General features: G+C 39.3%; 1 protein-coding gene across 6 annotated transcripts; it reads right to left on the reverse strand.

Moving 5' to 3' along the window:
• Positions 1-1,618: 1,618 nt before the first annotated feature.
• On the reverse strand, positions 1,619-25,126 carry TATDN3 (TatD DNase domain containing 3). 6 transcript variants are annotated; one of them, XR_006410634.3, is made up of 11 exons: positions 24,977-25,116; positions 23,033-23,065; positions 22,057-22,130; positions 21,556-21,640; positions 16,715-16,777; positions 15,557-15,666; positions 15,337-15,392; positions 13,670-13,782; positions 9,257-9,337; positions 5,674-6,104; positions 1,619-2,336 (listed from the first exon to the last, which is right to left on the reverse strand). XR_006410634.3 is itself a non-coding variant. In XM_026509113.4 (10 exons), the coding sequence occupies exons 1-10, from the start codon at positions 25,040-25,042 to the stop codon at positions 5,961-5,963; spliced, it is 822 nt and encodes a 273-aa protein (XP_026364898.1). In that variant the 5' UTR covers positions 25,043-25,126; the 3' UTR covers positions 5,336-5,960. The 6 variants fall into 6 exon arrangements, 4 of the variants coding, with proteins under 4 accessions (XP_026364898.1, XP_026364897.1, XP_026364900.1 ...); XR_007191383.2 differs by having other exon boundaries at positions 9,257-9,334; positions 24,977-25,115; XM_026509113.4 differs by lacking the exon at positions 1,619-2,336 and having other exon boundaries at positions 5,336-6,104; positions 9,257-9,334; positions 24,977-25,126.
• Positions 25,127-25,139: the final 13 nt, after the last annotated feature.

Genomic DNA, 25,139 nt, shown 5'->3' on the forward strand with positions numbered 1-25,139 from the left:
CAAAGGAGGCTCAGAGTGTCCTTCTTGCACTGCTGCTTCTTAAGCAACTTTGATTCAAAATAACCCAAATAATTCATAGTGCAGAGTGGCATATTTTGGGGGGGCCTGCCGTGGACCCCGCACAGGTTTCACCCCAGCTCTACTGCAATGGAACCTGTCTTTTAACAAGCTCCTCAGTTGACTTATGTAGACATTAAAGTTTGAAAAGCACTGCAGTTTAAGGCACACCCATAAACACCTTTCTTGGAGTCCACTTCATTTTCTAGCACATGGTTCTCAATTTCGGCTGTACCTCAGAAGCATCTCGTGAGCTTTCCAAAAATTCATTTCCCAAGACCCCGATTCCAGCAATTCTCACTTAAATGATCTGGGTCGGGCCGGACGTGTGGGAACTTTTTAAAAGCTCCCCTGGTAATACTGATGTGCAGCCAGGAATGAGAGCCACTGCTCTGGCTGGGACTGAGTGAGCCTTCCAGTTCTGTTCAGGTGACAGGAGCCTCTTTAAGGGACTGACTTCCAGACCAGAAGACACCCTGGGCCTCAGGCATCATTCTGAAAAGTATAGGCCAGGGGTCAGCAAACCATTCTCTGTAAAAGGCTAAAGGTATTTTAGTCTTTATGTCCGTGTGATCTCTGATGCAACTAGTCAATTTTGTCCCGTACAATGAACACAGACACAGGAAAACGAATGACCTGTGTTCCAATAAGTCTTTATGGACACTGAGATCTGAATTTCATATAATTTCACATGTTGTGAAATATTATTCTTTTGATGTTTTTTTCCAACCATTTAAAAATATATCTAACGCATGCAAAAATTACGTCTAGCTAATCCAGCTTTGAGCTTTACTCATTTCACCAGTGAAAAGTTTTCTCTCTGCATTTTTAAAAACTTTGGGTATTTCAATGACAGTCCCAGACTCCTTAACTTCTATTAACAATAAAAGTTAGAAGAAGCAGATGAAAATGGATTTACATACAGAATTCCTCTGTTAGGGAACTACTGATTTCAGAAGGCGCCTGTTAAAATGGACTTTAAATTTGTTTGGTGAAAGTATTGCATTGACCAACTTTGTTGTGGGCGAGGATAGCAGTGTGAGACACCCCCAGTCCAGAGAGGAGCCTTGAGAAGTGAGCCTGAAGAGAGATCTTTGGGGATTGGGGAAAATTTCTCTTAGGCCTTGTTCTGTGGAGGGTGTGGGAATACAACTTTACAGGCTTGATTCTTCAGTTCCAAAGGGTGTATTCTTTCTAGCCAAATTAATGTCTGGCTTTTCTTCTGAACCCCCAACAAGAGGCCTCTTATAATAAAAGGACTAATAAATGGGCACTGAATTGTGGCGACTGATGAACTGCAAAGTATCACCAACCCTCGGGGACCATTCCTGAGGTTGAGGTTAAGGAGGTCCTGGTGGGCTTCTTCCCCATCTTGACATTTTAAAATTGGGAATCAGGCCCCAAATGAACTCCAAAGTGGCAATAAAGGCAAGAAATCATAAAATAAACATGGAGGACAAGAGAGAGAGAGGAGGGTAAGTTCTGGATTTGGAGGGTGGAGTTTTATGGACTGACTGACAACAACAGCAGTCTGTTTCAAAAAACAGAAACCAACTTGGAATAATTTAAGCAGACAAGGAATTTATTAAATATATTGGGTAGCTCACACAAGCTCCAAGAAGGCCAGAGGACCAGGTTTGTAGGCCACAGAGCTAGAAACAATGCCCAGATCGGGACACAAGGTGCAGGAAGACCCACTGCCTTTGAACGTGGGATACGGCAGTACAATCAAGGCCACCAGCGCCTCTCAACTGGGTGCAGCTGCCACCTGCCACCCCAGCATGGCGTCCACACAGCCTGTTTCTTTATCTTTACATCCCTGGCTTCAGATTCCAAGTTTGGGTGCAGCCTACTGGTGGAACGTAGGTCATGTAACAGTCAGAGTTGTAAGAAAATGTGGGAAAGCAAATATTTGGCATTTTCAGTTTCTAAAGTGGATGCCGTCTAAGGTAAGAGATTCCACAAATACAAGAAAAGTGGAGAAAAAGAATGAAAATGTTCACCTGCAGTATAGCTTTTGGGTTATCCCCAAATCAACACATATCCATCTTGCTCTGCGAATGTCTTTTAAGATGCTTTCACAAGACAAATCACCACCTGCCACGGACTGCCAGTGCCTTATCCCTTAACAGTAACTGGACACATGCTGTCTGGAAAGCTCTCCAGGCTCTATAATGAGTCCCATTTTCCTTCTCTTCCTTCCTCCTCTCCTTCATTTCCCCAAGGGTCTCTTGGTGACAACCACTTTAGGGTACCAATCTTCTCACCAATCAGGATTCCTAAAGATATAAGCAACAGAAATGAAATCTAGTGTAAGGAAATGAACTTACTGAAGGATATTGGATAAAATCTCCAGGAGGGCTGGAAAACCAAATTCATGCCACTGAACTAGAAGCATAAAGACCACTGCCACAGCCATGGGGCACAGACCCTGCAGTGAAGACTTCCAACCTTGCCAAGCTGGACTCTAAATTCGCTGCTATACTGCCCACCCTCACCAAAATGGAGTTGGGTCAGTCCTGGCCTCTTCATGTCCCTCGCAAAATTTAAACTCCAGGGTGAGTCATGGTATCAGTGCCTTGGTTACAAAGAAGCCTGGAGTGACTGCCTGGCATTTTCAACGTCTACAAGGTGAGAGGTTCTCTACAGAAAATAATTCGCATGTGTCATGGCCAAAAAAAGACAGTCAGATGTCCGTCCATATGAACCTCAAGACCCCTTCTCTCTCCTACTGATTCCCTCAGTTACTGCCTATCTACTCAAATTCAGAGTTCTTGATTTGAAATACCTGAAGGATGGCTTTTGAAGGATGTTAAACTAATGCATAAATCAAATCGGGAGGCACTGCGATATTTGGAAAAAGTGCTGGAATGGAAGTCAGGGGATTATAATTCAAAACGTATCACACATAAGCTGTGAGCATTTATACAATGAATTTAAATTACTTGGGCTTCAGAAGCAATCCACGGAAAGGTCCCGTACAGAAGACATTAGACTTTGAACACTTTCTGCTCTTATATGCTACACATGGCTCTCTATATTTATTATATTAAGCTATTAACTGGGAAATGTTATTTGGACCAGTTTTAACATGTAAGATATAAATAATACTCAGGTTGTTAATGAATTACAGAGATGCTCACCAAAGAAGTTCTCTTTTTTGGAGTTGTGCTTGCTTTGGAATTAGCCAAAAATAAGGAGGGTGAGGAGGGCATACAAGGATGTTTTTGCTTGAAGCCTCATGTTTAAGCTTGTAACACTGATAATCCCTGAATTATCTCATTTCTTTCCACTCTATCTTTTTGACTGACTTTGTAATTATTAGCACAGACTTTGTCATAATTTTAAAAGGACCGTGAAAAAAAAAAATAAAAAGGACAGTGAGATCTGCTTATGATTGAAAAGCTAAGCCCTAAAAAGCCCAGAACAGTTTCTGGAAACCCTTTGTAAGTTACTCAGATCTTGTCAATGAAATGTCAATTCAAATACCTTACCGTGAAGTATTCAATCAAAAGCATGAACAGAGCAACAAAGGGCAGATAAAAATATTAAACTCTGAAGTATGAGTGTAGCTCAAGCAGCAAAGACAAGACTCTTCTTTACGTTCGGCTTAGAAGAAGGATCTGGGAGAGGGGAAGGAAACATGCAACAGCAAGAGGACAGTGGAGAACCACCAAGAAAAGTAGTGGGCAGGAGGACAGAGAAGCGGCAGCAAGGGGATCAAATGAACCCTTGGTTGCATAATAATGAAAGAAAAGAGTTGATATTAATTTTTCTTTTTTAATTTAAAGGATGATACATATTCATCTGATTCTTACCGGAATAAAAAACGACAAAAGCTAGAATAAGAAAAAAAATGTTTCCTTTAGTAAAGAAGGTCACCATATGCTGGCAGAGGGGAGGGGGAATAAAAGCCCTTTTAGCCTTTCACTTGGGGGAGTGTGTTCCTACAGAACATAAAAGATTTGCTTTTCTGGACCATGAGAGTTTATTCCTATTTTTCACAATGTTTAACATTTGGAAATCTTCGAATAGCATTTAATACATTCTTAGGCTGGAGATGAAAAATATGCACCATGAAACCAAACCAAACCAAACCAAACACAAACCAGTCAAAATGTACACAGTATTAAATCTCCATTTCAAAGAGCAGGTTGAAAGAGAACATATCTAACTTGTCTGCGGAGGTCAGCTCGACTTACTACCTCCATATGCTTATTTAAAAGATATGTGAGAGCATATGATATTGCAAACTTTGTTTCAGACCGCACAGAAGATGCAAAAATGAAGTAACTGGTTTGTTCTCAAATGGTCTGTAACTTCTAAAGGTGAAAAACATACACAAGGTAACTCTAGTAAAAAGGAATGTGTGTTAAATGTCATCAGACTGGTTTTGTAGAACCTCGTTCCTCCTTTATGATAGTACTTCTCACAATGCTTTGAAATTATCTGTCCACTTTTATTACACTTTGAACTGAAGGCAAGGACCATGTCTTATACCTCCCTGTAGCCTATGGACCCAGATTAGTGGGAAACCTATTGGAGGGGCTCCATAACTGTTTGTGCGATAAATGAAACAAATAAATTGATGAGTAAATGAAGAAAGTGGCTACACAATTTAGAGGGCAGGGATTGTGTCTGGCTGGGGTGATGAGGCCAGCGGAAGTCATTTAAGTTGGATCTTAAAGGATTGAAAGGTGAGAGTTTGACAAAGGGAGTACGAGCAGAAAGAGTAGTAAATAGGCAGAAGAAACGCAGAGTTGAAAGAGAGCCGGAGCCAGATTTTAATAGAACCGCCACTACATGTAGGAATTTCATCTCTCATGATGTTGACGGGTGGTCACGTGCCTCATGAAGCACCCTCTTCTGTTCCTTAGCTAGTCTAGTTTGGCTTGGACAGTCTGCCCTACAACTAGTTTTGATTCCTCTATAAATAAATTTCAAAATATTAAAGATTATGTAAAATCACTTAGCTTTTTAGGAAGTTAATTTTTTTCTATGATAGGTACTTTTCCCGGTATTTGCTGCTTGTATAATTTAGTAAAATTAAATACTCAGGCTTTGGTATGCATCACAACGCCTAGTAAACTACGTATAAGATTTTTTTAAATTGTGGTAAAATACACATAACATAAAATACCACTCTAATAACTTCTAGGTGTGTAGGTTAGTGGTATTACTTCACATCATTTTGCTACCGTACCCACCATCCATCCACGGAACTCTTTGCAGCCAAGATTTTTTAAACTTAAAAATATAAAATATCACTGCGTGCAAAAATAGTCAGATACATTTTAATAAAGCTATGTACATTTTAAACACGTGACAATATTCAGACTGCAACTTAAACTCAGTTTATTGCCTAAACTTTGGGGCTTGGCTTTTAACGGTGATTGCACAAACCACTGGCTTCCTAAGTCAAAATCCACGATCAATATAAAAATCTATACATTTTTCTCTTAAAAAGAAGTAATTCAAAGTACTAACAATTAAATTTTACAAACCCAGAGAAGAGATCTCTGACAATGTAAGAAACGAGATGATCTCTTTCTACTAGATAAATCCTACGGTGGTGAAGGATCAACGTTAACTGTCCCCGTAGCACTCATGTCTTACCTGGTGGAGCCTCCCTTGCCAGAAGAGATGGCTTCAGGTCATATGGTGGTTCTACCTAATGGGGTAAGGTAAGAAGCAGTGGTGTTTCCCAATCTCCTGCTAGGACTCCATTAATTATAAAGAAGTACAAGGTAGAATCAGAATCTAGGGTTTCAGGATTTTAGGAGAAATATTTCTTTAAATTTATAATCGTCAATGTCCTTAGATGATGGCCTCTTCAGCTCAGACTCTTACTCAAAATATTTCTTTCTCTCAGTGCTGTCCCCACAGCAGATTTGGCTTCGAAGCTATTCCTGGAGCAGGTGCCGAAGCTTGGGAAACAGTCTCAATGCATTCTGTGTTGTCACTTCTATAACTTCTTCTACTGAGATCCCCTTCACCTGGGCAATATATTCTGCTGCAATGGAAATGTTTTGGGGTTCATTTCGTACCTGAAACAGAACAAAGCAGAAAGTCAATCAGACATGACACTCAAGGAAAACAATCTTGGAGACCATAGATAAAACAGAACAAAGTGAGCTGGTAAAAACCAAAGAGCTTTTTTTTTTTTTTTTTTAATGGGCAGATTAGGGGAGGCAGGGAGGCAAGGCTGGGGAGAAGGCCCTGAGCTTCAGCTTAAAAGCTACAGCTGCAAGGCTGGCCTGTCCAACATTGATTGTAAGCTGGTGCTGCTCTTGAAAAGAGCCCTGTGGTATTCCCACTGAGGTCCTGGCACCTAGCATATGAAGCAGTCTGCAGATGGTCAACATTTGGTGACCTGCCTGACCTGATGGATTAACTGTGCTTAGTTTGTTGCATAAATGAGTGCTTATAAAGGTCACTGCTCTGCGGCTTGGCCTCTTCACCTCACAGGTAATTATTACAGCTGGATTCAAGAATTGCTACTGTGTCTGGAAGACTAAATAGATTATGTACTGGTATTTCACTGATTCTAAGACACATTTCCTCCTATTAAACATCTCTGAAATTGATATATGTTTTACTTATATTCAGTGGCATGTCGTAGCATAACTGGCAGTGTTTTTTTCTTTTTTCATGGTCATAAAGCAGTGGTGTATATATAGTCAGTAGTATTCAGATTTTATAAATTTGATTATTATTTTTTGTCTACTCAGGATGATAACATTCAGAGGAATAAGATAACTATTAAAGTTTTAAAAAGTGACCTTGATAATTAGCCTAAAAAACAATGAAAAATGTGCACCAAGATTTTTGTTCCAAGACGTTCATTATATTGTTTATGATACTGTGTTGGAAACAACATAAATGACAATATCAAGTTACATATATTGTGGTCTGTTCACACACTGGAATATCATGCAGTTATTAAATCTGATGAGGAAAAGTATAGTTATTGACATACAGATACCACATAAAAGCAAGTCATAAAATGTGTTCAAGCGAATCCTATTTTTATGAAAAAAAAATATATATGTACATATATGGATGTTAAAAAGGCTAGAAGGACATAAAAACTTACATTTATTTAGTGCTTACTATGGGCAAGGTTTTGTTATCAGCTTTTCATGGAATTTCTCACTTATTCCTCAAAGTAACTCTGTGAGATAGGAACTATTGTTAGCAGTTTTACCTGTGTGCTGTTTTTATAGGTAAGAAGGAATCCTACAAAACTAGTATGTCAGAGGGCTGAGGTTTGAGCGTGAGCAATCCGGCGTCAGTTTGTGCTCCGAGCCACTGTGCTCCAGTGGTAGCCTCTCGGTGGTAGATGGTTCTATTTTCTTGTTTATGATTTTCTGTGTTCTCTAATTTTCTAAACACATTTTACTTAACAAAAAGCATATTCAAACTACAAAATTTATTGATTCAGTAAGTACTTCTGAGTACCTGCTATGTGCAAGGCGCCGGAATTCTTGTCAAATCAACTAAAATAGCATTTGAAATTCATTCCTGTTGGGGCACCTGGGTGGCTCAGTCGGTTAAGCGTCTGCTTTTGGTTCAGGTCATGATCCCAGGGTCCTGGGATTGAGTCCCACATGGAGATCCCTGCTCAGTGGGGAGTCTGCCTCTCCCTCTGCCCCTCCCCCAGATCATGCGCATGTATGCACACGCTCTCTCAAATAAATTTAAAAAAAAAAAAGAAAAAAGAAAAAAAATGAAATTCATTCCTGTTTAGGGAAAAAAAATGCTAGGTCCTTTTCCTTCTAGTTTACACTAACCAGGAAAGCAATTCTGTACCATTTTGTCCTATACACAGACAAAAACTGTAACTCGTGTTGTGATTTTTCTGTCTTCTATATTGTTTTAAGAGCTGACTTATAAAATTTATATCCAATTGGACATTAATTAGCAATAGTCACACTACAATCATAAACAATCATAGTTTATTAAAAATCACATCACGACTACTCCCAAACCTCTGAATCTTGAGAGCCAGTCTTCTGAACCTGGTAGGCATGGAGACACATTATCTGATGGGCAGTCAAGGGCACAAGTAAGCTACATGCTGGGAGGCGAATATAATAGGCACTAAGGCAAAAAGAGTAGATACTCTGGCTTCTTTTTGGTTATAATTTTAAAAGGTAGCAATATTTAAAGTATGATTCTTTGTGGCCTATAATAACAAAATGTAGAGCAAAGACCACATCAGTAAATCCATGACTATATTAATATTTGTACTGAAAGAAACAGAGCATCATTTTAACATGCTAATTAAAAAAAGAAAAATAAATGTTTCTTGAGCATCTACTGTATACCAGACACTGCTAGACATTTGATATACATTATTTCATTTAATCCACAGTGTAATATTCTAATGTTATTATTGTTATTTTGTAAATGAGGAAACAGGTTTTTTTTTTAAGATTTTATTTATTTATTTGAGGGAGAGCATGGTGGTGTGGGGGAGTGGGGGAAGAGCAGGGGGAGGGGCAGAGGGATAGGAGCAGAGGGAGAGGAGCAGAGGGAGAGGGAGAAGCAGACTCCCCGTTGAACAGGGGCCCATGCGGGGCTCCATCTCAGGATCATGACCTGAGCCGAAGGCAGACACTCACCCGACTGAGCCACCCAGGCACCCCCTGAGGAAACAGTTTCAAAGAGATTAACTAACCTGCCCAAAGTCACACAGCTAGTGGGTAGCAGAGATAGGATTTGAATCTAGGTCTTTCTGACTCTAGACACTGAACTTTTTTACTATACTGGTCTGGCTCTCATTATTATGTAAATTAAGACCTGGCCAATTTCCAATATTTGCTGGAGCACAACAGCTATATAATTAGTAAAACCTCTCAACCAAGCATTAGAATAGGATTCCATTGGGGGTGCCTGGGTGGCTCAGTCGGTTAAGCATCTGACTCTTGGTTTCGGAGCAGTTCATGATCTCGTGGTCATGGGATCAAGCCCTGCATCGGGCTGTGCTCAGTGTGGACTCCGCTCCGTGAGGGATTCTCTCTCCCTCTCATTCACTCTCTTCTCTCTTTTAAATAAATAAATAAATAAATAAAATCTTTAAAAAAAATAAAACAGGATTTCATTGTATTTACACTGTAATGAGAAACACAACTAAACTGAAAATAGCTCAAGAGAAAGATAATCTAAATAATGTAGGAATTAGATAATCCCTTACCTGTTTTTCTGGTCCTAGTGCAGGTGAATCTGTTTCTAAGCAAATTGAAGTTAAAGGCAACTGTTTCACAAGTTTCTGCTTCTTAGAGAAAAGAGAAAGCTAGTCAGTTTAAAACACGAGACACAAAGATTAAAAAAAAAAAAAAAAGGAGCATTAAATCCATATACCAATGTATCCTACTTTTCAGGAACCTAAAATTCATGCTTTCATATTCAATTAATTACATACATTACTAAATGCTCACCACAATAAATGTAGTTACTATCTGTCGCCATACAAGATTATCACAATACTATCGACAATATTCCCTATGCTGTACTTTTCAACACCATAACTTATTTTGTAACTGAAAGTTTGTACCTCATAACCCCCTTCACCTATTTTGCCCATTTCCCCACCCCCTTCCCTTCTGGCAACCACCGGTTTGTTCTCTTATGAGTCTGTCTGGTTTTCTCTGTTCATTTGTTTCATTTTTTTAGATTCCACATAAAAGTAAAATCATATGGTATTTGTCTTTTTCTGTCTGATTTATTTCACTTAGCATAATACCCTTCTGATCCATCCATTTTGTTGAAATGGAAAGATTTCATTCTTTTTTATGACTGACTACTGAAGCACTATTTGTGAAAAACTGGAAATGACCTGACCTTTACTTAAGGTAATGATTAAATAAATTATTGTACATCCCTATTGTGAAGTATTATGCAATCACTTTAAAGACGAGGTAGAGTCATATGTACAGACACAAGCAGATATCCACATATTTTCCTAAGTATTTGGAAATTGAGCAACACACTTTGAAATAATCAATATGGTTAAAGATGAAGTCACAAGGTCAATTAGAAAGTATTTCAAACTGAAAGAAAGTGAAAATACAGTATCTATCAAGACCCGTGGATTGCAACTACGGGATCTGGTTAGTGCTAATGCAACAATAGCAGTAAACATGTATATTAGAAAATAAGAAAGATTTTAAATAAATAATCTAAAGTTCTACCTTACACTATAAAATGAAACTATAAAAAGGATAATATACAGGCACACCTTGTTCTATTGTGTTTCACAAATAGTGAGGTTTTTGTTTTTGTTTTGTTTTTTTTGTTTTTTTGTTTTTGTTTTTTTTTTTAATGATTTTTTATTATATTATGTTAGTCACCATATAGTACATCCCCGGTTTCCGATGTAAGGCTCGATGATTCATTAGTTGTGTATAACACCCAGTGCACCATGCAATACGTGCCCTCCTTATGTTTTTGTTTTTTTTTAACAAATTGAAGGTTTGCGGTGACCCTACAAGTCTATGGGTGCCATTTTTCCCGCAGCATTTGCTTACTTCATGTCTCTGTATCACATTTTGGTAATTCTTGCAATATTTCAAACATTTTCACTGTTATTATATTTGTTACGCTGATCTGTGCTCAGTGATCTTTGATGTCGCCATTGCGATTGTTCTGTGGCACTGCCACCTGCGCCCATACAAGACGGTAAGTTTTAATTGATAAAAGTTGCACGTATTCTGACTGCTCCACCCACCAGCCATTCCCTGGTCTCTCTCCCTCTCCTTGGGCCTATTTCCTGAGACACACAATACCGAAATGAGGCCAACTAATAATGCTACAATGGCCTCTAAGTGTTCAAGGGAAAGGAAGAGTCACACATTTCTCATTTTAAATCAAAAGCTAGAAATGATTAAGCCTGGTGAGAAAAGCCAAGATAAGCTGAAAGTGAGACCTCTTGGGCCAGTTCACTGAGTTGTGAATGCAAAGGAGAAGTTCTTGAAGGAAATTAAAAGTGCTGCTCCAGGGGAGACACAAATGATAAAGCAAAACAGTCTTATTACTGAAATGGAGAAAGCTTGAGTGGTCTGGATAGAAGATCAAACCAGCCACAACCTTCCCTTTAGCCAAAGCTCCATTCAGAGCAAGGCCCTTCAGTTCTACACAGGCTGAGAGAAGTGAGGAAGCTGCAGAGTTTGAAGCTAATGGAGGTTGGTTTACGAGGTTTAGAGAAAGAAGCCGTCTCCGTAACATCAAAATGCAATGTGAGGCAGCGAGTGCTGACGTAGAAGCTGCAGCAAGTTACCCAGAAGATCAAGCTAAAAGAATTCATGAAAATCTGCTAAACAATAGATTTTCAGTGTAGATAGAACAGCCTTATGTGGGAAGAAGATGCCATCTAGGACTTTCATAGCTAGAGAGAAAAAGTCTACGCCTGCCTTCAAAACTTCAAAGGACAGGCTGACTCTCAATACGTGCTAATACAGTTGGTTGGACTTTCAGTTGAAGCCAAGGTTTACTTACAATTCCAAAAATCCTAGGGCCCTGAGAAACTGTGCTAAATTTTTTCTGCTTGTGCTCTATAGATGCAACAACAAAGCTTGGATGCAGGTACATCTGTTTACAACATGATTTAATAAATATTAAGTCCACTGTTGAGACAAAAAAGATTTCTTCCAAAATATTACTGCTCATTGACAATGCACCTGGTCACGCAAGGGCTCTGACGGAGACGGACAAGGAAAGTAATGCTGTTGCCATGCCTGCTAACACAACATCCAGGCTGCAGTCTGTGGATCAAGCAATAACTTTGACTTTCAAGTCTTATTATTTAAGAAATACATTTTCTGAGGCTATAGTTAGTATCACATAGGTAGTGATTCCTCAGATTGATCTGGGCAAAGCATACTGAAAACCTTCTGGAAAGGATTCATCATTCTAGATGCCATTAAGAACATTTGTAAGTCATAGGAAGAGGTCCAAATATCAACATTAACAGGAGTTTGGAAGAAACTGATTTTAACCCTCATAAATGACTTTGAGGGGTTCAAGACTTCAGCGGAAAAAGTAACTGCAGATGTGGTGGAAATAGTAAGAGAACTGGAATCAGAAGTGGAGCCTGTCCTCTGCTGAGAGCCTGCTTCTTCCTCTCCCACTCCCCCTGCTTGTGTTCCCTCTCTCCCTGGCTGTGTCTCTCTGTCAAATAAAGAAATAAAATCTTAAAAAAAAAAAAAAAAGAAGTGGAGCCTGAAGGTGTGAATGAATTGTTGCAATTTCATGATAAAACCTGAATGAATGAGGAGCTGCTTGTTATGGGTGAACAGAGAAACTAGATTCTTAGGAGGGAATCTACTCCAGGTGAAGATGCTGTGAAGATTGTTGAAATAACAAAAAAAGATTTAGAATATTATATATACTTAGTTGATAAAGCCGTGACAGGGTTTACGAGGATTGACTCCAATTTTGAAAGAAGTTCTACTGTGGGCAAAACGCTATCAAATAGCATCGCATGCTACAGAGAAATCATTCATGAAAGGAAGAGTCAATGGATGCCGCAGACTTCACTGTTGTCTTATTTTAAGAAATTGCCACAGCCACCTGAGCCTTCAGCAACCACTACCCTGATCAGTCAGCAGCCACCAGCATTGAGGCAAGACCTCACCAGCAAAAAGATTACGACTCACTGAAAGCTCAGATGAAGGTTTGCATTTTTTGACAATAAAATACTTTTATTTATTTATTTTAAAAATTTTATTTATTTGAGAGAGAGAGAGAGAGAGAGAGCGCACACCAGCTGGGAGGATTAGAGGGATAGAATCTGAAGCAGACTCTGCACTGAATGCGGAGATGGACACAGGGCCAGATCCCATGACTCCAAGACCATGACCTGAGCTGAAACCAAGAGTTGGACACTTAACTGACTGAGCCACCCAGGTGCCCCAGGTTATCTTTTCAGTTGGTGAGTTGTAATGGTGTTTTATATACTCTGGATACTAGATCCTTATCAGATATAATTTGCAAATACCTTTTCTCATTTTGTGGGTTATCTTTTCACTTTCTCGATAGTGTCTTTTGAAGCAAAAAAGTTCAAAAATTGTTTTATTGTGGAAGTTTTAAATTTTGATGATATCCAATTTATTTTTTTCTTTGGTTGCTTGTGCTTTTGGTGTCATATCTAAGAACCCACTGCCTATTCCAAGATTACAAAGATTTTGATTTGTTTTCTTCTAATATTTCTATAAATTTTAGCTCTTATGTTTAGGTCTCTGATCCATTTTTGAGCTACTTTTCATATAAGTGTGAGGTAGGAACCTATGATTAATTTTTGTAATGTAACTAGGATACCATTGTAAGTGTGTAATAAAAGCTCATGTTTTGGGCGCCTGGGTGGCTCAGTCCATTAAGTGTCTGCCTTCGGCTCAGGTCATGGTCCCAGTCCTGGGACTGAGCCCCACATCAGGCTCCCTGCTCAGAGGGGAGCCTGCTTCTCCCTCTGCCTGCTGCTCCCCTTGTTTGTGCACTGTCTCTTTGTCTCTCTCTCACTCTCTGACAAATAAACTAAAATATTTTTAAAAAAAGTTCATGTTTTAAAGGGTATTTCACAAAGCATAAAATGAGGCTTAGTTAAGGAACTTACCTGTCCACTCCTTATGATGGAAGGAGGAATTGAGAAGAAGTACCCAGCTCTTACTCCTTCCATGGCTACAGATGGCCTACCATCAAATGCATGCAGAAGCACTTTGTCAGCACCTGTCAAAGATTAAAGATAATTTAGAGTTTCCTGTCATTTCCTTAACAAGAAATTTTCCTACTAATCAAACTGTGCAACACAGGTTATAAACTTTAAGTAAATGTTGGTCACTATGATATAAAGATGAGGTTCTACGATTTTTTTTTTTAAGTTTTATTTATTTAAGTAATCTCTACACCCCATATGGAGTTGAACTCAACACCCTGAGATCAAGAGTCACATGCTCTTCCAACGAGGGATGCCTTTATGGTTTCTAAAGGGTAAATGTACAGTGTTCAAACAGTAAAATAAAAAAATACAGGACATTCCTTATTTTCAGAATAAAATCAAAAGGCAATTTTTTAAGGGCCCCTGGGTGGCTCAGTCAGTTAAGCATCCAGCTCTTGATTTCAGCTCAGGTCTTGATCTCAGGGTTGTGAGTTCAAGCCCCATGCTGGGCTCCATACTGGGCATGGAGCCTACATTAAAAAAAAAAAAATACAAATTTTTAAATAAACATTTGAACTTCTTATACCATCAAACCTTTTCTAGAAGTTTGTAAACTGTCAAATTAAGGTTCCTACTAGGTTTTTAAGCAGTGAAATTATCCTTAACAAGAATGCTAGTGAAAGAAGAAACAGGGAGTTCAAGGACTCAGAGACTCAATAGTCAGGATTGGCTTTACCAAATCACTTCCAGTTCTTAAAGGATAGCTGTTCAGCCTGACTAAAAATCGTGCTCTCAGTAATTCCAGTGATTCTCATCACTGAGAAATACAATGCTTTCTAGTTGCAGACAATTACATTTCCTTTACTATCCGATACTGTTTTTTTCGAACAGGAGGCGTGATCATTAGTGGATTACAATCGTAAGTGAATTATGAAATCAATTTAGTGGGCCACAACTGAGCAGCATATACTTATATGTATGTGTGTGACTGCATATATGTGTGTGCACATATTTATACATGCCTATCTGCACATACAGATAGATGTACTGCTCCGTGAACTTTGGTGGTTTTCTGTATGGGTACATACTGAGTCTCTTTATGTGTACGTAAAGTCTTGGTACCAAAAAAAGCACTCAAAGTATATTTCTTACTGCGGATGGTACTTTAAAAAGTCTGAAAATTAATGCTCTAAGACATATTTTTACTTTAGGAGCCACTGGCGAAGATGACAGTACATTTTCAGTATGACGGCCACCATCTGTATAATACCATTTTCTGAGGCAGCAGCCAGAAAACATGCAAGACCCATCTTTGCTTTGTTTCTTCCTCTCTCATTAATCAGCTGCTTAAGCTGATAAAAAATTGGAGCTGTTGATTTTTAAATTAAGGAATATAAATTACTTGATCCAATTTTTCATTTGCTCTATGCTGCCCTTCTAAATGTCATAGTCACACTTGAAAGTAGGCTGACCTGCAAAATCACCTTAGTTCATTTCCACCTCCACCCTTGCCCCATTCCCTTCCCTTTAAGAAATCAAATTAAAACATGGCTTATTCTATGAGAATATGGACTGGAACTGTCAAACTTAAATATTAGGCACATTTCTCTCAGGAACCTAAATACCTTGCTCATTTAAGAGGCTGAGGGTGGGTCTTCCAGCAGAGCGTGAGTGAACATTTCTGTGTAACAACAAAAAATTCCTTTTAGGTACTTAATCTGAAAGTATTATTTTTGTTCCATTAAAGTAATTCAGAGAAAAATAAATACAGAGCTCCATCTCAGGAGAATCATTATTTAATTCGCTCTATAGCTATTAATACAGAAAGATGATCAATTAACCTACAAAGGCAAATTTAATCTTTTGGCGAACTGGATCTGCCGGATTAGGACTTGTCGTTGCTCTTCCTTCTGCTCATCAGTGCCAGCAAATCTGGGGGAGAAATCTAGTCCCACCTGTAATTGAAAAGTAAAACAGATTTACACGTTTACTGTTTAATGAATTCAAAAGACACACTGTGGAGCAGTGCTGTCCAAGAGAAATATGATGGGAGCCATACATGCAAGTCACATATATAACTTCACGTTTTCTAATAGCCACATTACAACCGCTAACAAGAATCAGGTGAAATTAATTTTAACGATATACTTTATTTAAGCTATACGTCCCAAACATCATTATAATTATATAGTAATATTATTTCAACACAAAATCAATATAAAAAAAATCACTGCATTATTTTACATTCTTTTTTTGGGGGGGTACTAAGACTTTGAAATCCTTTGTGTTTTATATTACAGCATATCTCAATTTGGACCAGTCACATTTCAAGTGCTGAAGGTGTATGTGTATGTGGTTATTACATTGGACAGTAAAGATTATAAATATTTCCCTTAATACTATTTTGGCATACATTGCTATAGTCTAAATTTAAATGTTATCTTATCTTTTATCTTTGATTAGAAGTGGAGTTAATATCAAGTGATAAAAATGTTTCACGACTGCAAATTATTTAATAAAAAATGTTCTTTAATTACAAACTCTACCCTATTTTTAAATTCTTAAAAAATATATATTTTATTTATTAAGTAAACTCTACGTTCAATGTGGCGCTGGAACTTATGACCCTGAGATAAGAGTCACATGCTCCACCAACTGAGCCAGCCAGACACCCCCAACAAACTAGTCTATTTAAAGTATGTTTGTATAACTAACTATAGAGATGACCCTATTTAAGAAAAGGAAAAAAGAAGAACAAAATACACAGAAATGCTAATAAATTAGTTTTCTTCCATCAACATAAGTGTATGGTGGGGCTTTCTACTGTCTTACCCCCAGGCTCTTTAGCTTATTAAGAAAGTACTGACAAATTATTATCCAGCTAAATAAGGTGAATGTAATTATCTAAGTCAGTTATAATCACCAAAAGTGAACTAAAGATTATACTCCTATATCATATGAAAGTCTGGATTAGAAGTCATTTGATCAGCTATTTGGTGTTACCTCTCCAATTGCCAACAACTGATCCTTATAATTCTCCATAATGGGCAAAGCTACATCCAAATCCTAGGAGAAAAAAAAAAAAGTAAATTTGTTTAAATAGAAGGGTAAGGGAACTGATGCTTTAGAAAACACCTTTTAGGGGTGCCTGGGTGGCTCAGTTGTTAAGTGTCTGCCTTCGGCTCAGGTCATGATCCCAGGGTACTGGGATCGAGCCTCACGAGCCTCACAGTTGGGCTCTCTACTCAGTGGGAAGCCTGCTTCTCCCTCCCCCACTCCCCCTGCTTGTGTCCCCTCTCTCGCTGCCTCTCTCTCTATCAAATAAATAAATAAAATCTTTAAAAAAAAAAAAAAACCTTTAACCAGTTGAAGAAGTAGTGACAGTCATCCTTCTACAATGGTGAGCACTACTATTTGGAAATTTGAGTAGAAACATCCCACACCCAGTCAGGTTACAAGAACATGACTTTCAATGAAAAGTCTGACTTAAACACTTCCTAATCTTTAGGAGGAATTTCCTGACATTTAGGACTGATTTGGATTTCCTCCTGGAATAGCTGACCAAGAGAGAAGAAAGCTAACAGGTAGTCACTTTTGTAATTGAGTTTTTGGGGGAGTGCACTGTGTTATGTTCTTCTCTTGGGATACTAATGGTTTTTGAGTTTTTTAATAGCAACAACCCTGTACTTCCTCTGCACTATTTTCACTGATTTCTTTTGTCTTTATAATTCTACTTAGCCTATTTTTGTCCTAAAGGTTCAACATTATAAACACTAATTATCACACATATGCTTGTTTGTCGATTATTGAAGTAACTAAGTACGATTAGTTTCCATGATATTACTATTTCCACTTAAAGGAATTTGCCCTGTAAGGGTTCCCTTGTAAGACAAAGGAAAGACAAATATATGTAAAATTTGCTTCTAGATATCTTTAAAACTACTTTGAGGGTTTAGTCTCAGGATATGTAAACTGCAAAGAACTTCTACTGAGGATAATCAGAACAAAGGAGAATTAAGAAAAGAGAGGTGAAACAGATGGTAGAGGAACGGGAGGAGATTTTACAATTATGCCTGTGGAGACAGAAAACATGAGGGACAGAGTAGATCATGGCCTTAGAAATACATTCTAGTAGACTCGATAAAGAGGAATTAACACTGTCATGAGGAGCTAAGAGTATAAAACCCTAGAGATCAGAGAAGGTGTCTGACAAGAGCAGAGGTTAAACAGCGTCAGCCAAAGCTTTTTCCATATCAAACATCCAAACTGCTCTGCCTCTGAGGTTCAGAGGGGCTGGAGAAGTTGGAGATTACCCAGGAAATGGTTGACACCTGGAAAGTCTTAGAAAGAAAGTGTACATTTGGATGAAGACCAGATAGAAGGAAAAATATGCTTCTTGGATTATGTATTATCTGTGAAAAAAGCAAAAACAAATTTACAGTGAGACTGTTCCAACTTCTCAGGAAGTAATCTGGAAGTTTCTGGCAAGTCAAGAATAGTAAATAGAAATTAATATAATTCATATTACTAATTTTATATGTGTGTATTTTTGTGTGTGGTCTCTATCATTTTATTTCAATAGATGTAAAGTTTTATAAAGACATTCACAGATCTATTTCTTTCTTTCTTTTTTTTTTTTTAAAGATTTCATTAATTTATTTGACAGAGAGACAGCCAGCGAGAGAGGGAACACAGGCAGGGGGAGTGGGAGAGGAAGAAGCAGGATCCCAGCAGAGGAGCCCGATGTGGGGCTCGATCCCAGAACTCCGGGACCATGCCCTGAGCCGAAGGCAGACGCTTAACGACTGAGCCACCCAGGCGCCCCCACAGATCTATTTCTGACTTCATTTCTATTCCCACCTCTTCCATGACGTCTCAAGTTCTTTAATAGCTAATGGTTCTATTACGGGGTTTTTAAAGATCCCATACCTCTACACCCGATGACCGGGACTACTACCACTGTATAATTATCCATGGTTTACAAATGAGGAAATTGACACGTAGCAAAGTGAAGTGCCAAAGATCAAACAAGCCAGGAGGCTGGGTCTCTGAGACTTCAAAGCCTGTGCTGTTCCCACTATGCTGCCGAAAGAAGAGAGAAGGATGAAGGGAGGAGGAAAAAAGGGGATGAAGGCAAAAGGGAAGGACAGATTTATTCTGAATGATTTTAAATAATTACAATAGATTTTTTTTTATTAAATAAAATGTTTAGTCTTCACAATCTTGAAAACAGGGTCAGGCGTGTAACACAAATGAGTGAAGTGGGCCAAGCAGGAATGGGAGCCAACTGCAGAGGACATGCCCTGCCTGCAGGGGGCAGTAGATCGCACACAGTGAATTGTGGTTCCCTGAAATATCTCTAGAGCCCAAGCCCTGCCTGGTGGTAATATTTATTGAATGAGTAAGTTCAGGAATATGCTGAAAGATCTGTGTGATGCTAGGCAGCTCTAATTTTATTTACTTACTTTATTAGAGAGAGAGAGAGAGGAGGGGCAAAGGGAGAGAGAATCCCAAGTAGGCTCCACACCCAGGGCAGAGCCCAACATGGGGTTTGATCTTATGACCCTGGGATCACGACCTGAGCTAAAGTCAAGAGGTCCAACCTTCAACTGACGGAGCCACCGAGGCACCCCAGAAACTTTAATTTTATGAACCATGTGAATTTACTAAACACTTACTACACACCTGCTTTGTACCACATATTAGGGGTTTATAATATAATCATTACAAGAAAATTAAACTATGGTACAGACTACAAGCACACCAAGAATAAAAGAGGAATAACCGCTTATCTCTAGTGTTTTCCGGAGGGCTATCCTGAGATTTTGTGAATCTAGAATTACCTATCTATTGTTGCTATTTTCATTAGTTTTGTAAGTTAGACAGTTCAATCAGTTCTACATTTATGTCAAATTCACTGACTTCCCTTTGTCTCCACCGCTAGCACTCTGGTCCAGTCTGCCATCGTCTCTCATAGGGGCTATTGCAATAGTCTTCTCACTCCTTGTGTCTTCCTTTTTTTGCACTCTTCAAAATTTGTTCTTTACACCATACCCAAGGGGATCTCTTCAAAACATAAATCCCATCTTGTCCCTCCTCACTTTGAATCCCCCCACTGATGAAGACTGAACTCCAGCAAGGCCCTGGACGAGGTGCTCCCTGCCCAGTCCCTCTGATCTCACCACCATTACTTCTCCTTCCCTCTGGTCACATCAGCTCTCTTTCTGTTTCTTGACCACATCAAGCTCGTTCCTACCTTAGGACCTTTGTGCTTGGTTGTTTCCTTTGCCTAAAACACTCTGAGCCCTCTCTCTGCAGGGCCAACTCCTTCACAGCATTCAGGTTGCAGTTCTCATATCATCACCTCAGAGAGGTCTTCCTTGACTACAATCCAAAAATCAGCATCCACAATCCCTATCACATAATCTTATTTTATTAGATACCTACGTGTATCTAATTGTTGATTGTCTGTCTGCCCCGACTAGAATATAAATTCCATGAGAGGGATTTCACTCTATAGTGCTTATAGCAGTGCTTGGAATGCAGTAGGTACTCAGTAAATACTTGCTGACTAACTAAACGAATGCCTATTCATACAAATCTTTATATAAATGAAAGAAATGCTGTCCTGCTATGATCCCCAACATTTTGGGAACTGTATCTCTCCGGCAATTTAACTAATTTTATCATCCCAGGAAAACAATTCAGGAGAGCTGAATTGTTTATTTTGTTTCAAAATAAATAGAGCTACCTGGTGTATCCTAATGTAGAAATACAGATTCATTATTATAAAAAATGAAAGACCTTGTATCTTAATTTATTCATAAGTAACAAAAAGTCTTCACTTCTTCAAAATGGTGGGTTATCAATCCCATTATGTAATAAAGCACTTAAGAAACTGTATCTCCCTGATGCTGAGTCAAGAGACAATTCTGAAATATGAGACATATTGGCTACTGTGAGTCAGTGAGATCTTGTAGTAGGATTTTTTTAGAGCCGGTATAAAAGCAGTGCAGTTTCATAGATTAAGAGCATTCCTTTAGAGACAGTTTAATATTCAAGAAGATACTGTGCACCTGAACTCATCTGTTCTCTTACGGTACTACACCTATGAATTTCTACCTTTCCTTTTCTGGATATTTTATCACTTTTTGGCCAAAGCAATATGACAACTTGGTAAAAAATGTGAAAACAAGTCACTTATAATTATACCCGATCATCACAGCTAATGTCATGTCTGTGTTTTTCCCTCTAGTCTTTTTCTTATAGAATATATTTTTACATGAATGTCACAACTAGGGAATAAACCATCTGGTATCCTGCTCTTCTCCCTATATTGTATTGTAAACATTTTCCTCATTGCTACATAACATAAACCTTATAGTTCTCATTTTCCATGCATACAGTCCATACATACACATATTTAACACTCTACAAGTTAATTTTTCCTTTATTTCTGAGCCTCTAAGCTGTTTCTGTTTTTTTCTCTGTTACAGATAATCCGGCAATAAACACCTTTGTGAAAGGCAGTGTTTCCTTCTTCTGGATTATTGCCTTAGAACATAAATCAGAGGAGCATTACTGAGTCAAAAGGTATCATTTTTTATGCTTCTTGTTTTATATGACTTTTACCTTTTTTTTTTTAAAGAATATTTATTTATTTATTTGACAGAGATAGACAGCCAGCGAGAGAGGGAACACAAGCAGGGGGAGTGGGAAAGGAAGAAGCAGGCTCCCAGCGGAGGAGCCCGATGTGGGACTCGATCCCGGGACACCGGGATCACGCCCTGAGCCAAAGGCAGCCGCCTAACGACTGCACTACCCAGGCGTCCCATCACTTTTACCTTTAATGTGACACTTCTTTGATCTCCTGGTGAAACTCCTTGAACAGGGTGAACACCCAAGCAGGGCAGGACAAACCCCTTATACCTAAAAATGTAGAATAAATAAGAAAGCAGGAATAGTAAACTAGTAGACAATGCTATGCTAAAGAACAAGTATGAAATAATTTTTTAGGGCTATGTTGATGTGATTTTCTTCTCATTCTAAAATTGGATGACCTTTGAAAGCACAAATATGACATCATAACTGCATCCTTATTAGCAACTCTTTAAATTCTTTTTTTTTTTTAAGATGTTATTTTTCTATTTGAGGGAGAGAGCACAAGCAGGGGGGAGAAGCAGAGGGAGAGAGAGAAAAGCAGACTCTCCATCTATCAGGAAGCCCAATTATGGGGCTCAATCCCAGTACCCTGAGATCATGACCTGAGCTAAAGGCAGACGCTCAACGAACTGAGCCATCCAGGCACCCCAGCAACTCTTTAACTTCTTAATGAAAAGTAGCACCTTTCTGAAAGCTGCATAATCTTTTCAAATTCTCCTGACTGTTCAGCAACCACCACAAGAGCCATAACATTGGCCTGAAACAAAAATGAACAGAATAGTTAGAGTCTTAAACAATATACATCTAACATAACTGAAGAGAAATTTAAAGTCTTCTGTACTTTTAGTTATTCTTGCTCACTCATACTCCATCAATATAATCTTGATGGCTATCACTGAGTACTTATATGTTTCAGGCACTATGTTCAGCGAATATAAATATTACCTCATTTAATCTATACAACCCTATGAGGTAGGCATTGCTGTAATCCATCATATTGATCAGAAGTTTTGGGTGAGCCAAATAACTTGGCTCAAGATCATTATGCCCATGTAATTCCAGAGCCCATGCTCTAATTAAGCTGCCATATTGAATGATGGTTGTGTATATAAAAATGTATTAGCAACCGTTTCTGACTATCACTTTAAGGGAAAGCTACAAAGTGGTAGTTACAATGAATTTCATAAAAACTTACAAAAATTAATAATCTTTTCCTGCAACAAATCAAAATGTCTCAGAAAACTTTTATAATTTCTCCAAGATCTCTGGAATAATGTTAATTTTAGAAGTGACAGACAGACCAATCTGTTCCATATAACTGGTAGCTGTGGGGACATGTTTTGGATTCAGACTATCTTGTCTGTATCACTTTACTAGCAGTCTATCTTTGGATAAATTAATCCCTAGGTCTGAGTTTCCTCCTCTATCAAACGCATAATGGTTGGCTATAAAATAGTAGCTTCTTCATAAGAATGGTGTGAAACTTTAAATGAGATAATGTACAGAAAGGGCTTAGCTCAGTGCCTGGCATATAGTAAACAGTTAATTAATGCTACTTTTTTATTAACAAAGCAACATAGGCATAGTGTATCTAAATTTCAAGCTGTTCTAGCTTGAAATTAATAGGAAAACAAAGGGCAATTATAGATATTGACTTACTTTCTTGGCTTTCTCCAACACATCATCCAGATCCTAAAATAAGCATAAATAATCACAATTATTTTAGATGAATAAGTAACTGCTCTTTGGCTGGATATATCAATGTAGCTGAGGCACCATAAAGAATGACGACAATGGCAAGGAACAGTGTGAAAGAATGTGAAGAGCTACACTCCCCCACCTTCTGTTTACTCTTCCTTTCGCTCAGTAAAATCTGGCTTCTGTTCTTACTCCACTAAAACAGGAACTGTTATTGTCAAATATAAAGGACAACTGTCTGTCCACCTCTTACTTTACCCCTCAGCAGCATTAAGAACTCCTCACTTGTCCATTCCTTCCTTCCTGAATTATTTCCCACTCTTGGCTTCTGCAATACCGCTCTCCTGCAAACACCACCCTATACCAGCTGCTACTTTCAGTCTCCTTAGCCGGCTCTCTCCTCTCAAGATTTCAGGACCCTATGCTCCTCTCTCTTTTACCCACCTCAGGTGATCTCATCCATAGGTTTTGATATATCATTATGCTAATGAGTCCTCAATTTTGAGCTCCAGACTAGAATTCTCTCCTGAGCCCAAAACTGACATTTAAAAACGACATTTCCACTTGGATGGATATTAGGCTTCAACATGTGCCAAACATAGCTCTCCTCTACAAACCTATTCCTTTTATCTGCCCTCCCCAACTGCAATCTTCCCTCCTCTCAGTAAATAGCACCGCCATCCTCCCTCCAGCATCCTCATGTCCTCTCTCTCTCCCTCGCCACATCCAATTCCTCAGCATGTACCATAGATTCTAGCTCTAAAACACACTGAATCCATCTGCTTTTCTCAAACTCCCCTACAACCACCATCTCCTGTCTACATACAGCAAAAGCCTCCAAACTGGTTTTCTAACTGCCACACTTGCTCTCCATTTTTAAGATGGAAATCAGATCTTGTCACTCTCCCTTAAAAAAAAACATCCAAAACACCTTTACTGGATCCACATTGTCCTTACCGACCTACCTCACCTAACCCCTGCAAACCTTTAGTCTTACTTCAATGGCTCTCTCTAGCTCATCACCCTGCACGTAGCCTTTCTGTAGCTTACGCGTTAATTCTACCCTGTCTGGAGCCTGCGACCTGCTCGGTTTCTACACCACCATACACCCACCTCCTTGCTTGGCTGGCTCTTTGCCTTTCCAGTTCCAACTGAAGTGTCACCTCTTTTTTTTTTTTTTTTTTTTTAAGATTTTATTTATTTATTTGACAGAGACAGCCAGCGAGAGAGGGAACACAGGCAGGGGGAGTGAGAATGGAAGAAGCAGGCTCCTAGCAGAGGAGCCTGATGTGGGGCTCGATCCCAGGACGCTGGGATCACGCCCTGAGCCGAAGGCAGACGCTTAACGACTGCGTCACCCAGGCACCCCTGAAGTGCCACCTCTTGAGAGGTTTTTCCCCTTAAGAGACTCTGCTCTTCCTCCTCTTTTATCAGTCTCTGGTTTCCAATGTAGCGGGTAAAACACTTTGTAACTCTGATTTTGTTTGTGTTCTGTTCTGTTTGCTTCACTCCCCCGTTAAAACTGGAGCACACGGCGCGCTGCTAAGTGCCGAAAGCACACTTTTCCTAGGAAAAGTGGACGCTCCGGCTAGGCCAGGAACTGCGAGGCCCGTGCGATAAACAGCTGGGACAAGGGGAGATAGAGGGTAAGCCCTCTTGTAAACGGGGAAGGCGAATAAAAGCCATGTAGAGATAGAGGGCTTAACCCTACTCAGGACCAGAAAGAAAAATCAGAATAACTGAGGTTAAATAGAGTCAGGAGCAAGTCACTCAGGGCCATGAACAGGGGCCTGGAAGGATTTGACGCTTGGTCCTAAGGGAAGAGAGCAAAAACAACCCGAAGGGAAAGGACGCGGGGGAGGAGGCCCTCCCCGCTCCCACGGGCCGGGCTTCGCCCTTACATACGCTGTCAAAGTCCGGGGCCGAGAGGTGGCAGTGGCAGTCCACAAACCCTACGCCCACCGCCCCCATCGCCGCCGCCACTGCCACCCTCCACTCTCCCGCCGAGCCTCAGCCGGAACGCTGCCACTGCAGCGGGTGGAGTTTCCGGCCGGACGAGTGCTTCTTC

Source organism: Ursus arctos, unplaced genomic scaffold (assembly GCF_023065955.2).
Source record: "Ursus arctos isolate Adak ecotype North America unplaced genomic scaffold, UrsArc2.0 scaffold_2, whole genome shotgun sequence".
NCBI lineage: Eukaryota > Metazoa > Chordata > Mammalia > Carnivora > Ursidae > Ursus > Ursus arctos.

Coding starts and splice junctions, on each gene's coding strand:
- TATDN3 (XM_026509112.4), bottom strand. CDS start 25,042: ATGGGGGCGGTGGGCGTAGGGTTTGTGGACTGCCACTGCCACCTCTCG. Junction 9,338..13,669: donor CCATCATAAGGAGTGGACAG/GTAAGTTCCTTA, acceptor CTTTTCTCTAAG/AAGCAGAAACTTGTGAAACA. Junction 6,105..9,256: donor CACTAGGACCAGAAAAACAG/GTAAGGGATTAT, acceptor GTTCTGTTTCAG/GTACGAAATGAACCCCAAAA.